General features: G+C 40.1%; 1 protein-coding gene across 1 annotated transcript in view; it reads left to right on the top strand.

Annotated features, from left to right (window-relative positions):
* Positions 1-15,000, top strand: part of LOC138008142 (proline-serine-threonine phosphatase-interacting protein 2-like) — a 35,205-nt gene that overhangs the window by 19,334 nt on the left and 871 nt on the right. Inside the window, exons 6-13 of the mRNA XM_068855361.1 lie at positions 369-431; positions 886-981; positions 1,905-1,950; positions 3,307-3,386; positions 10,330-10,428; positions 11,521-11,617; positions 12,451-12,645; positions 13,758-15,000. The exon at positions 13,758-15,000 is cut by the window's right edge and continues 871 nt beyond it. Coding sequence (XP_068711462.1) covers positions 369-431; positions 886-981; positions 1,905-1,950; positions 3,307-3,386; positions 10,330-10,428; positions 11,521-11,617; positions 12,451-12,645; positions 13,758-13,825 — 744 coding nt within the window. The 3' untranslated portion in view covers positions 13,826-15,000. The remainder of the gene's footprint in view (positions 1-368; positions 432-885; positions 982-1,904; positions 1,951-3,306; positions 3,387-10,329; positions 10,429-11,520; positions 11,618-12,450; positions 12,646-13,757) is intronic.

The following is a 15,000-nucleotide window of genomic DNA, read 5'->3' as shown; positions in this document are numbered from 1 at the left end:
CACCACCAATTTGTCAGTGACAAAATTTGCCCAATATTTTGATGTTGCAATCTCTAACAATTCAGGAGAGAAACTACTTGTAAATTAATCATGATTATTAGATTATCTCCACTGATTTCTTTGAAGTTGTATGGAGTGTGTGTTGTTGTGACTCTCTTTGGTAGTAAATGGCTTCCTGGCTGCTTTCCTTTAAGTGAGTTTAATGTGAGGTTTTATCACTGGGTTAGTAAATCCCTCCTGATCTTTTAAACTAAATTAATTTGCCTATATACAACTTTTATTTCATTGGTTAAAGAACTTGGGCATTCATTGTGTTAGTGAAAACATTCTCGGTGTACAGATTTTTGGATGATTTTTTTTTCTTGAAGGTAGAAGAATCAGTGAAGAAAGCACAAAGGAATAAGAAGAGTTGCTTTGATAACAATGAAAGGGTAAGGAATTTTCAGATGGTATATTTAATATTAAGTTGTCTTCATAATGCCTGGTTAAAGCATTTGGTTGCTTTTGTTACTTCAAAAAAGAAAACTCATACACTGTACATGTCATTCTTGTATCATAAACTAAATTTACTTTTAACAGTTTAGGGTAACATGAACACTCTCTTGATAAAATGTATATGACGTATTTAGAGTAATTATAGTTATCATTGAAGTAGAGTAACACCGTTTTTTATTCGTGTTTGTCTCAAATCATGTCACCCATGGATCAACAGACTACTGTAACTTGTCGGAGGGCAATACGCCATAACATGATGAAAACGAGACACATTTTTGTTGTTGTGAAATTGGTTACAGCATTATAATAATAACCCTTTATTTAATAACTGTACGGTTATCTTTTTAAAACGCAACAATTTTTGATTGATTGAAGTGCATGTATTCTTAGAACAAAACAACTTACGAACAGAAATGTCGTGAAGCTGATGCCGCCGAGGATGCACTGAGGAGGTCAGTCTCTCTTGCCAGCAAAGATGAAGACAAGGTTAGCTCAAAACTTTCCATTTTGCTTCTTAATACTTTTCAACTGTAATTATAGTGTACATGCCCTGCATGAACACTTTTCGGGATTGTTTAAAATCTCGTGTCACCTCAAGGTGGCTGTCAAACCAGTTTCAACAACTTCAACAACTGTATTACAAGGATTGTCTCCTCAACACTTTTTCACATAACGGCAATTTTTTGGTACCATTTGAAACACCGATTTCTGCTTAACAAAGTGCACTCATTATTGTAATGTAATACTTCACCAAGGCAACAGGAAGAAAGCACCCTCTATTTCTTTATGGAAACGCTTGTATCTCAAAAACGATCTTGGTGAGCCCCCTTGTTTATTGCTGGAAAGTGATCAGCAGTGATCAAACTCTTTTTTGCCTAGTTAACAAAAATTCTCTAGAGCTGATTCGGAGCAACCTCAAATATTCCAGTTGTGAAGATACAGTTGCTGAGAACCCGCTCCAGCGATTTTTTTAAACTCTGCAAAGAGTTTAAATTTCGCCACCTTATTACCTTTCAGCATTAAAACATGGGGTCACCGAGTTCGTTTTTGAGACAATTCAGCATAAAGAGTGTATTCACATGACGTCACGGCGGCCATGTTGGTGTCCCTAAACAAAGGAAAGATGACCATGTTGGTGTCCCGATCCAATCCTCCGGGAAGTGAGCTCTATTTTCATGCAAACGTTTTCTTTTGTTTCGGTGAAAAAAGTTAATGATCACGTGATTACCTAAGACCGGAACCGCAACCCAAAAGAGCGAAGAATTGAAACCGTAAAAACCGTATGTGTCAAAAAGTAATTTAAAAAACACAAACCCAACTTTTTCCGTGCAAGAATCGTTCGCAAACTATACAAATGTGTAAAACCGATCTTTTTCGGAGCTGGTATCTCTTTTTTTGTCCTTTCACAGTTGAGAGCAAAACATGGAAGAGCGAAAACAGCGGTTGAACAAGCAGGTAAAAAGATAATTCTAATGGGGGATTGTTTAGCAAGGAGCCAAAAACCAGAATCATCTTCAGATAAGTTTGCTGAGTGGTCCAGTGGAATTGAGACGACTGGCTTCCTAGAAAAAATATGAATAGGCTCTTTGCGTTTGTTCATTTCGCTGCGAGCGAGCTCTTTATTTCGTGAATCCCGAGTGATGGCGCGGATTCCCCAATGTCGTGCACGAGCACACGCATGTCGCCCGCGCTTCCCAATCACTCGTGAACCCTGAAAAGGTAACCTGCGATCATGCTCTATTTTAGTTTTGCGTGGTACGTACCGTAAAGTTGGCGACACAAGAGAACATATTGGCGAAGCTAAGGTTACTGAAAAGGAGACCTTACTCGCGGGTTCCTGATCATTCATCAAGAGATTCTTTCCATGATGATCGAATCTTTGCTGTGCTGCTCTAGTTAACTCCACTTAACCTCTAACAGTCCATGAACCTCGTTTCCAGGGCTTTTCACCCCTCGCCCCAAAGATAGGGAAAAGCCCTGGGAACGAGGTTGCCAGTCCATTGATTGTTCAGTCTTCATCCTCCCGCCTGCTTTAATCACGCAAAACGAGCTCAAAACCGTTTGGCTTGACTTAAGCAAAAAAATGGACTCATTATCATCGTCATTCGGCTGCGGATGAAGTGACCACAAGTTTCCTCCAGTCATAACGGTGCTTTGCTATTACTGACAGTTCACCGGCGGGTTCAGTTTTTCCTCCGCATCCCCCAGAATACACTGGATGCAGTTCAGATACAAAGTTCGTTTCGCGGCATACCGAGTTGTTCTTGCCACGTGATGGAATTTTCATTACGTGCGCTTTATTATATGCCCGATGACGTTCAGTTAACTGAACTACCGTATTTTATCGGCTATAAGCCGAGCGATTTTTACACAAGTTTAGTCCGAATTGTCTTAAAATCCAAGGGCAAAAGGGGTACTCGGCTTATAGCCGAGAGCTTGACCCAAACTGAAAAATATATCGACTTTAAAAGAAAGATAAGTACACAAGTATTTGCATACAAGCCGAGTAAAACACAAAGACACAAAGGGTGAAGTGTTGGTCATAAACTTTTAATATGTGTTGGCTCCTAAAGGAGCCGTTTGTTTCATGGTGTTCCAAAGCAGGAGGTCATCTTATGGTTCATCTTCGTCACTGTCAGCGTCAAATTCCTCCCCCATCTCTTCTTCTTCTTCTTCCTCACCATCAATTTCTGGCATATCTTCTTCGTAGACAGCGACATCTTCTGTACCATTAAGGGTCACTGACAGCAGTCTTTTTTACCCAAGCAAATCCGTTGCCAGTTTTGTTTATTTATTTGTTTGTTTTTGCAGACACAGCATATCAGAATTCGGTTCGCGTGCTTGAGGACGCACAAGTAGTTTGGGAAAAGGAGATGGAACAATGCTGTGATGTGAGTGGGATAACTGAAAGATAATAGTAAGCTAAAGAAACGGGAACATTAATGTCCCGGAGGCAATGTTGGTGTTTTGCTTGTTAAACCGTTTCCGCGGCCTAAAACGAGTTTGAAAACTTTTTTTCTGACGACCAAAGTATGAAATCTGCGGCATACTTTCTCAAATACAACCTCCAGTGTACCACTTGTAGAACTGATAAACTAACCGACCAGGAGTTCTTGTCGCTACCCGGTCACGGAGGTGGTATGTTCTTGCTGTCCTAACAGGGACTCTGCTTTCCAATAAACTAGTGCATCTTCCCGTTGTGACCTCCGCGGTGCCCGCGTTCTCGTTGCTTAAGCTCAAATAAAACTGATGCCGAAAACATTTCCCACATTTCACCTTTGCACCCTTGCTCACCATGTAGTCTCCAGTAGCTCAGTGGGTAGAGAATCCGACTGAATCATCAGATGGAGGGTCGTGGGTTCAAATCCCATCTGGAGTTCGGTTTTTTTCCAGCTTTCCATTTGATTCAAAAACTCATCATGCTGCTGAATTTCTAACATTATTCACTTAGTGAAGGAAAAGCTGCTAGGAAATGTGTATCTTTTATTTCCTTTCCTTTCCTTTCATTTCTTTTCATTACCTTTCCTTTCATTTCCTTTCCTCTACTTGTGTGCTGGTGCCGTTCTTGGTCTTGGCCTTACGTAATTGATAATTGAACTGCACAACTTGGGACTGACATTGATAAAAGCAGAAGAATTCTGAAAGCTGTACTGAGCTCTATTCGATAGCTAAAGGTTATGAATCGGGAGACTCTGTAGCTTTCGAGAGGCGGTCTGTGATTGGACGACGAACCAAGGAAAGGCGTTTAATAATTCCCTAGAGATTAAGAGTGCCTAGTTCAAAAAGTTATATTTCTTCGAGATTTTTGCGGCAAATTTATATTTCAACCAAGCACTCTTAATCCCTACGGAATTAATGGAAGCTTTTCATTTTATAAATTTATTCGTATATGTTGCCATGGTTTCTCCAATGGCAAAGCTCTCCTCCTGTAGATCACTAACAACCAATCATACCTTAATTCGCTCTGACAAATGTCTGACTCTCAAATTTTCAGCTTAAGAGTGCATGTCAGTAAAAATCAAACATTTTCGAATTTTCACGGCCACAGCTCAAAAATGGATTTTGCTCAAATTTTGTCCAGATGTAGCCTATTATGTCTCTAAATGCACTGTATAGTTTTTTAAGTCATGTGTATTTTTTTTTTGGGAGAAAATGCAAATTTAAGAGTTCGTGTCGAAATCGCCATTTTCCCGCAAAAATTAACGTTTACCTTGCCGTCAAATTTCGCTACAAAAACCAATTTGTATCAGCTCAAAACCTCCTAAAAGCTCTTCTGTGATATCTCTACATCCGGTTCACGCGATTTTTTTCGAAATTTGAATCACGGCTTGCATCCGAAATAATTTCAAGTTCAAGACGCCTGGTTTTACTTGACTTAAGGTACCCCTGAAACCACATCGTTTTTCTACATGCGATAAAGCTCCAAATTTAACAATATTTGCATCGTTAACTCTCTAAGTGATAACCTTTCAAGTGACATAGAAATTTCTTTGGGCAAATGTATACGAGCTGCGTGACAGTTAATCAAATTCATCAAATTTGACCGCGCGCTGGCAACACGACCGTTGTTGACTGCCCGGTCACAAGTCAACAACGGTCGTGTTGCAAATTCAAATGGACCAATCAGAGTTGAGGCTGAAACCATCTTGCGAGTTTCCGTTGGTGACTGCTCGGTCACAAGCCTCTGAGGAAAGCCGAAGAGGTGAATTTTCAGGCAAAGTTTTCGTTCTTCACGAGTCTTTCGGCCGCCGAAACACACGTATTTGGAGTGAAATTCGATCAGTATTTGAAAGAGAAAATGCTGTGAACCGCGCTGTTGGAGTACGACTTCGTTCACCTTATAATCAGTGTATAATTAGTTTAAAAAAAAAAATACATGTCGGAGGCTATGTTATTGTTTCGCTTTTACAGACAAAACGTCAATATTTAGGGACAATTTCCAGGTGTGTTTTTTAAGACTTGTCAGATATGATTGACATGACTTTGAATGACCAAGCTTTATCCGTTTGAACCAATCGTAGCGTAGCGAATCTGTCGTAAAAAGAAGAAGAGTTTCCTTCTATTGTAGGTGTTCAGAGTAGCTCTTTGCACACCCGATGTAAACGAGTGAATGCTAAAAGGACGTTAAATTTTATAGTTCAACTCAGTCGACTTTATAGATTGAGGCTAAGTTTCGTTAGCCTTTGGTTTACCCCTAGTAAACGGGGCAAGGTTTATAAAATACGTAGATACATACATTCATACATACATACATACATACATACATACATACATACATACATACATACATACATACATACATACATACATACATACATACATACATACGTACGTACGTACGTACGTACATACATACCAATGAGATGCTTTATCAACATGTCTCCGACGATGAGTTTTTTCGCTTCCGTAGTAATTTTAGCCTTTGCTCGAGTTTCACTGTGTTCCGGATTCCAACCGTTTAAGCAAATCCGGTTCATGTAATCATAACGCCTTCAATTTCCATACCATAACAACAAACGGCTACAGATCGTCAGATTTAATATAAACTTTAAAAACTTGCCATCGCGGATATTGTATTCATTTCTTGCGACACTCCTATGCCATCACTTCTGTATAAAATGTTGTTGATGAAATTAACACCATCCGATTTTAACTCTAAACCTTGTACCTCCGGGCTCCGGCTCTTGTCCAGCTTATTACTAGAGTCGCACGATGATGAGGGCAGATTGTCATTGACTTATGTCAAACAGTCACGTGACCTCCTCGTTCTCCCGCCAGTTCTCAATCCCTACCTGTACACGCCTGCTTTAGTCTCCGGTTTCTCTTCTCCTTCGAACGCCTGTCATGCAGGCTACTTTTTTCAGTATGTTACTTATGTGAGAGCGACTCTGCTACAAAGAGCTCCTTTCAAAGTTAACTGTTTTCAACTAACTGAGAATTTAAATTTGGAAATGAAAAAGAAAGAGCGAGTTTTTGATGTTTTTCCTTGAACCACTGGGTGCTTACCATTTAGCCAAAAAATCCGGAAATTTCGGTTTGAGGTCAAATGGAAAGGCAATTTTCTGGAAAATCTTTTCGGAAGTTGTGGACAACCTCCAGAGGTAGTCCTCTTTTCCCGTTTGGAATGGAATTCGAGAAATGCCCTTACCATTTGCGAGAATTGTTCCATTTCCACAAGACCGAGTAAACATGCGCGATGGAATGCGGAGTAGTAAAATGGTAAGCGCCATTCTCATCCGGTTGGTCATTAAATTCAGAAAATCGCTTAACTTTATGCAATGATCATTCCATCCGGATTATTTGGCTAAATGGTAAGCACCCACTTGTCTACCACGCACCACGCTGCATTTTACAACTGTCACTGGTCGTCATTACGGCTGTAAAGTAGTCTGATCATGAATCATGGAAAACCCCTTTGCCACTCTCAAAATAGAGAAGGCTGCGTTAGTATAGCATTTTAAATAAATGGCGATGAATAAAACCTTGAAAATTGATGCGTCAGTATAGAAATTAAGAGTAAGGAAGCACGCAAGTCAGGTCTGGGAACGACACCTATGCTTATTTCCTCCGAAAGCTATTCGTGGGAAGGGTGGGTATTACTATCCTAAAACTCGATATATTAAGTCAAACGTAACACTGATTTATTCTTACAGCACTACTGGTCTGCTGTTATGTTCCTTCAGGCCAAAACTATTGGTTTATGGGTAGTGCATCTTATACCGCACATCAACAAAAACTTACTGGAGGTCTGCCAGGGTAAATTCCAACAAGCGACATGGCCTAAGAAGTAGTGACAGCACTTAAGGTGAAATCGCGACAAACAACATCCTTTCTTTAAATTTTTGACAGCAACCGTCACAGCAACGTGAAACATTGACAAAACACCGACAGGAGACCTTTTAAAATTCAGACTAGCTGTATGCTAGTATTTCAATAACACACAATTCAGTGCCTTCTGATTTTCTGTAGCACGTACCACAAGCAACCCAGAAGCATCTCGTTTTCTCTTTTTTCTTTTTTTTTTTTTTTTTTTTTTACCGTGTCGGTAAAAGTCTTGCCTGTCACTCCCCTGGTGAGTGGTGTCTTTGTGTATAGAGCCTTCTGCGCGTATTTTCTTAGGATCGAGAGGGTAGTGGAACTGCGTAGATTTCTCTGGTGGACACAGTAGAATCATTAACTTAGCCTGCAATGGCGTCGAAAGTCATGCAACGCGAATGGCGTTTTAGTGGATCCCTAAACAAAATATACCCTTATGGAGCTCAATAATGGAAAGTCAGTTGGATAAACTAGGCATGAATCGCGACGAGTACTGGACTATCGCCCGTCGAGACGAAATCAAAGTGAGCAGTATTTACCTGAAGTACATGGTAATTTGACACAATTGAGTTTCTTGTCTTCACGCACGCAATGAAATAGGAAGAGGTTTTCGCCTCTAAGAGCGAATATGTTGTTTGTTTCAATAAAATTTTCGCTGGAAAAGGATTCTGTGGTATTTTCTGCCTTTGTGAATTATAATATCATGTTGTGTATTGAATTTTCGAGCTTAAGGTTGAAATGTGATATGGGAGAAGTTTTTTAGTATTGCTCTGTAAGCAGGAAGGGTTCACAGGCCTGTTGGAAGCGTGCTTGAGTTTCAACAAAATGAGCCCCAAAATCAGTGAAAACTTGTGACGCAGATAAATAATAAAGTAGCTGCTATTTCCAAAATGATGGAATTACCTGGTGATAAATAACGTCGTACGCGTCTTGGAGAGTAAATTTTGACTTTGCATAAACAAGAGTTGGGCGATTGTGATCTTTGTTTTGACTTCGCTCATTTCATTGTCAAACTTTATAACACTTGACAGAAAAAGAAACTTACAAAAACCCGGTATCTTGCCATCATCTGACACAGATGCTTCACTGTTTGTAAACATGCCGCGGTAACTTAATCACGGCGCCCGCTGAATTCCGGCCATGTCACTTTCGATTTTGCAATTTACTTGAACGTAGCAAAAATCTCCCAAAATGTTTGTCGCTGATCGTAACTTTTTATATTCTATATTCACGGTTCAAAATTAATGTTGTTTTCATGTCGTAAATATTTTATTCTCGATCGACCGTCCGGGAAACTTCCTTCTGCTCTTTCTGAAAACTGTGTATCAATAGTTATTTGCTTTTTCATCAATATTTGTTTTGCATAAAGCAAGCTAACAGAATCTGTACCTTGCTGAGTTCGCATTTGTTAGCGTTAATAGTATTTTCGGTCAGATGTTTCTGTTTTTTATGAGGAGTTTATTGTTTTGGTCTCCCATCCTAACACTAACCCCACGAAACAGGGCTTGACTTCAGTGAAGTTTAGTATTACAAAGCTGTCAAGATGCTCAGAGGGCACACTTGTGGTGAAAAGAAGTTGTGAGGGAACTTGAAAATTATCAACATGACAGCCCAGAAGCCAATGTTTCTCGCTTCTCTTTCATTTGTTATTCTTCAGAGACTGGAATGCTGTATTTCAATACCACACAATTCAGTGCCTTCTGATTTTCTGTAGCACGTACCACAGGCAACCCAGTGTATGCTTCACAGAAGCATCTCGTTTTATTTTATTTTTCGTTTTGTCGGAGGGCAGAATAAGACTTCCACTCGGCCACATAGTCAGTGGGACTTAGGATGTTTATTCGCCATAAAGCTGTTAAAACGTTAATGTACTAAAAAAAAATTATGAATATAGTCCGCTCTTTATTTACAACAAAATATATATTTTTTTGTGTCTTATTGAAACATATTAGGGCCGTTTACACGAGAGAAAATAAGCCGCGGCTAACTCTGGCCGCGGCTTACGTAAGCCGCGAAAGGAACTATTTATACGAGTATAAACTCCCCGGCCAGGATAAGCCGCGGCTTGAGAAAGCCGTGAACGTAGATTTTGTACCATTTATACGAGGTGTTCGCGGCTTACGTAAGCGGCGGCCAGAGTTAGCCGCGGCTTATTTTCTCTCGTAAAAACGGCCCTATTGAGTTTGTTGCTGAGCAGTCCCAAATTTCTATTTGGTCATATAGTCAGTGGCACTTAGAATCACGCAACTTATGATGTTTACAGGTATTCGCCAAAAGCTGTTAAAACGTTAAAGTACTTAAAATGTTATGAATATTCCACTCTCTATTTAGTACAAAATAGATTGCCTTTTTGTGTTATTTAAGCGGCTGATTCGAAGCGAGTATTGAATACATAAAAGGTCATTATGTCATCCATGGAATGTGTCGACGTTTCAACTTTCATTGGTAGGGAAATAACCACCGTACTAAACATAGCCGTGGATAATGTAATTCTTACATTAAGTGACGCGTGTGACTACTTTGCTAGGCCTTTACTCGTGTAAAAAACCAATTAAATTTAATCACGACTTTTAGGAAAGAAAGCTGTAAGTTGTTAAAAGTGTTATTATCGTATCGTTTATACCCATAGATATCCTGATGACAGTTCCAGATTAATTAAGACCATTACGTCATCGGAGATTCCTCGGAGATTTCACCTCGGCTATAAGTGATAGTGCAATAAGTTCGTGTGCAGTCGTTGATGTCAGTTGTTGTGCTACAGATTGATCAGGTGATTTTGTGTCTATAGTCATAGTGAATCAACAAAGACTGCTTTGGAATGTGTACTACGTTGCGACTATAGTGGTAAGAAAACAGATAAATTTTCAAAGCGCGGTTTTAAGATCTGAAAGATCTTCTTGTTTACCTTAATTTACCCTAATTTACCTTAATTTGGAAGTGGCCTGCTAAAATTATTCAAAAATGTCATCCGAGTGTTAAATATGTGTTTGTATAATCAGAGTGAATTACTTTTCACAGCTGTTTGAATCTCTGGAAAAAGAAAGGATTAAGGCTTTGCGTGATGCCTTTTGGAATTTCTCCGACATGACCTCGCTTAACTGCGTCGAGTTAGAAGAGGTGAGAAAAAAAGGCCCCGTTTAGGGCTCTATTTAAACTATCTGTGATAAATGAGGTGCTCCTGTCGAACACACCTTGGTGCCCTTGAGTTTACATTTCCCCCGGCTCCTCCCTCCAGAGGCAGGAGGAAGGAGTTGAAAAAGAGAGATAGCAAAAAAACGCTTTGAATCAAAATGGTTTGTCTCAAAGTCGTCAGATTTGTGAATGTCTACCCAACTTTGATGTATAGCCTGTGATTTTGGCGCACTTTACCGACTCCTTCAATCGGCTTCGAATCTACTTATCCGGGACAGAACTGAAGGCGCGGGGGTGAAGGTGGCCCTGGTGTTTTGTTAGTTTTATGTTGCTTTGATAGACTCTGCATTCACTTTGTTATTAGAGGGACCCATAATTTTTCTTTCAAATGAAGGACGCGTGGAAGGACAATTACCGAGAAAGAGATTTCCCCCTCCCCCTTCAATTTATGAAATTTTCCTCGGTCCAGCTCTCGCGCCACTTAATCTTAAAGAGGGGATGAAAAAGCCTTGAACTGTGTGTGGTTGTATAAAATATTAATCTGTTTATTGCCATTAGGCAGATTGTCATTACATTTCGCCTAATAAAAACTTATTGTGGGAAAAAAAAAATCCAAAACAAAACACAGTACGCAGGCTACTGAGGCTAAAGCGATTCAAGTAGAAGTCTTGTTTCATGAATAGAATTTCTATAGATTGCAGCTTTTTAATTTGGAAAAATATAGCACAGCTAATTGCTGGCAGGAAATTAGGATTTATATTAAGCGAAATGGATGTTGGAAAAAAACGGTAAAGTGTCGTGCAGCTGACCTTGTAGCTCTGTCGGTAGAGCAGCGGTGATCTAACCCGAAGGTCGTGGGTTCAATTCCCACCCTGGTCAGAGTTCTTCTCTGTCCTTGTGTGGGCCCATTTCCATCAGTAGTGCTAACGCTCACATGGTTCATATGGGGTAGATACTTAGCACTTCACATCACAGTCTAATCAGTTAAGTCTGTTCAGATATAAGTGCTACGCGGCCAACGTTTGTAAAAACGTAACCTTCCTTGTTCGAATATTTTACTTTATATATTCCACACAGATTTGCGAGAAGATGAAAGGAAGCCTTGAACGGTGTGAAGTGGAGTCAGACATACGTCTTTTCATTACCATGAAACAGACTGGATCAGAGCGACCAGGTCAGTGCATGCACTTGGATGGTAAATAAACCTGATGAAGATATGCAGTGCCCTTCGAAATATTGGCTTTGTATAATACATTCTTCACTGTTATATCAGCCTTGTTCTTTTGTAGCCTTTTAAGCAATACCAAGGATTATGACTGGTTAACTAACTCGTGGGGCTGGATTGAGCGTTCGTTAACAGGGTCCATGTGCAAGGAAGCGTGCTTTAAGCCTGGTTTTCACTAGCGACGCAAGCAGAAGCACAACGCAAGTCTGCGATAGTTTTCTGGGCTTCATGGTTTTCCCCTTTTACCCAAAACCAACGTTTGATTTGATTGGATCTGTTGTAATTTCATGGGAAAAATCCGAGTGTTCCTTCGTAGGGTTCGAACTTACGACCTTCCGATTACTGGTTCGGATGCTCTACCACTGAGCTATGGGAGATTCGTGAGAGCTAGGACTCGGGAATATGCGGAAAAATCCGAGTGTTCCTTCGTAGGAGTCGAACCTACCACCTTCCGATTACTAGTTCGGATGCTCATCCACTGAGACTCGTGGGAGATCAAGGCCATTGAATTAGGTTCAAGTGTAATTGTTGCTGTTATTGACATTATGTGAGAACGTTTGTACAAATGGCGTTGCGAGACAAACTGCACGAGAAATTGCACAGTGTAACAGCGCCTTAAATCAGGGGCACCCAACGAGAATATATATTTCAAAACCACTTAAACATACAGTTGTTAAAGGTATTTTGGTATTTAAACGGTAGATGTAGGCATATTTTTATCCCCTAAAAATCTTTCATCTGTTCGGATTTCCTAGCTGAAAGTTTATATTTTTCGTCAACAGCTCGAGTAGAATACGAGGATTTTTATGCGACACAGTCGTCGCAAAACGTCTTATCCCCCAGCAGTGGGGTCAATATTAGTGGTCCAGTGGCGGGGTCATTCCTTCATTCCAAAGATACCTCAATTACGCTGCAACATAACAGCACTCTGAAACCGGCCAGGCCACAGAAACCAATACCAGATAGACCAAAAAAAGGTGGGAAAAAGTAACACGTAAATAAACCGAAAATGTCATTATTTGAACGTCTCTTTGATTGATCCAACCAGACCAATGTTTGCAAATGGAGCGAGCTGTTTGCAACTTACAATTGACAATGGCGCTAATCCACAAGTTACGCGAAGAATAGTGTTAAACGGCCTTGCATCTTTGCTTATAAAATCCCCTTTCCACTCAACTGTAGCATGCCGGAGCTATATATTTGTCCATAATTGTTTCGTTTCTTCTGTTTGTTCTTTTCCTGTCTTTTTTAAAAAAATAAATACCAAATAACATATTTAGATATTCGTTACTTGAATACCATATTTTATTTTATTATATCTCTCAGATAGTACGCGCGCTGTGATTGGCTAAATTAGCGGGCCGTATTCTATAGTTATTAGAGAGCTTTAGATTCTACGACGAGGACGAGAACGAGAACGAGTTTTGACTGCCCGTTTTTAGCGAAAATACTAAGGAAATTTATAACCCGAACGCTTAATCTTACTCTTTGTTAGCAGTATAGGTTGCTCAGTTATTCTTATTTCTGGTAACTGAGCCTTTTTGCTCATAAAAAAAGCCAAAACTACTACCGTGTTGTTGACTTGTTTTGAGTCGACGACATTTTTGCACAACCTCGTACTAAAATGACGACGGCATCACGTTTTTCCCGCCAAAATGACGCTGGTTTGCGCGCGCTCACTGTTGCCTTATGAGAAAATTTAGTACTCGTAATCGTTCTCGTTCTAGAATCTAAAGCTCTCTAGTATAGTACAGCCCGCTGTGCGGCTCGCTTATTTTAAAATTTCAATAAATCATTCCCTAGCAAGTTTTTCACGTCGTTTCTGTTACATAAACTTCTAAAACTGTTTGAATCTTACAAGCAACTATTTGAGACAGTCAAGAAGATTTAGTTTTTCGGATTTTAACACGGCAATGTTTGTGGCAGTTGAACCTTCCGCTTGGCTTCGACTAGTTTCCTTGCCCACAAGCGATTACAAACTTAATTGGACTCCACTCAGTCCTATTATCGTTATTAATCAGGTTTTTTCGATCGATTAGCGCCTTAAGTGGATTTCATTCATCAGTGACTTTTTCCAATTTGTTTTCAGCACCGGTGGACGAATCAATGGTCAAGACAAGCTCGGAACCAGCTCACCGCGGACAATCAAAGGAATAATACTGTCGAGCGTCGTTTGGTTACGAGGCGCAAAGTACGCTGATGAAGAACTCCATTTGCTACTCTACTGCAATTTGTAGTCGAACTTAGCTTACCGCATAACTTTGAAGCGAATAGTTTTTTATAACATAAAATGTATTACTTTAAATACACAAACCCCAAACATGAGCGATCCACGGCAAAATATGAGGATTCTACGAGCGATGAAAGTCTGGATATTTTGTCTTGAAAAATGGTCAGGATCCTGGGCTTCCAAATTGTCACCAAAATTTCAGCTGTGCCAGCGATACGCTCTCGCAGGTTTTCCAATCAACAAAGTGTCAAACATTTGGGGTGACCCTCTCAAGCGATATGGAGTTCAGTAGTAAAGCTTAGTTCCCACTGGCGACATAAGGATCATAAGCATAATCATAATCATAAACATAAACATAAGCTTCTTATGTTCTAGTGGGGACGGCCGCTCTAAAAACGTAAAGCTTTTCCTCGAAGCTGGCCGCCATCTTGAAAATGAACCGACCCGAAAGTACTGGTCCTAGACTTTAATTGGGCAAAACACAATGACCCCGTTGCGTCATTATGTTTCTCATTATGTCGTTATGATTTTCGCGTTCCCACTGCAAAGAAAAGCGACATAGTCATAGTCAAAGCCATAATCATAATCACAAGAAAATGGTCGATCATTTTCTTTTGATTATGTTGATCATAAGGGCGCCATGATTATGTTTCTGGACGTTCCCACTAAGACATAAGCGACATAACAGCGTTATGTTCGTGCTTATGATTATGATTATGATCGTACGGTTATGTCGCTAGTGGGAACTAGGCTTTATTAAGAGTTATCAAGAAGCTGTAAGTAAGGCATAAAAGACGTTCGGCCTCAGCCAAGGAGCCTAAGAGTTGGAGCCTCCATAAGCACTGTATCCTTGAGTCAACGTTTGCACGTATCTTTCCATTTTAGAACTAACCCTTCAGCACGAGACTCAGCTTTAATTTGCACAATTTGCAGACATTGATTTTTCTATTTTTGTTTGCCAATTACTTTATTCAGTCTGATTGACCATTCTGAATAGTACGTGCAGAGCGTAAGAACTTGTGGCGTTCTAAAAATAGAAAGATGCGCGCAAGGGTCGACTCATAGCGCTTCTATGAGAGTTGAGAGAGAGAGAGAGAGGGTG

The sequence above is a fragment of the Montipora foliosa genome, chromosome 6 (genome assembly GCF_036669935.1).
Source record: "Montipora foliosa isolate CH-2021 chromosome 6, ASM3666993v2, whole genome shotgun sequence".
Lineage (NCBI taxonomy): Eukaryota > Metazoa > Cnidaria > Anthozoa > Scleractinia > Acroporidae > Montipora > Montipora foliosa.
The sequence above is the reverse complement of the archived record's forward strand: the minus strand, read 5'-3'. Positions and strand labels throughout refer to the sequence as shown.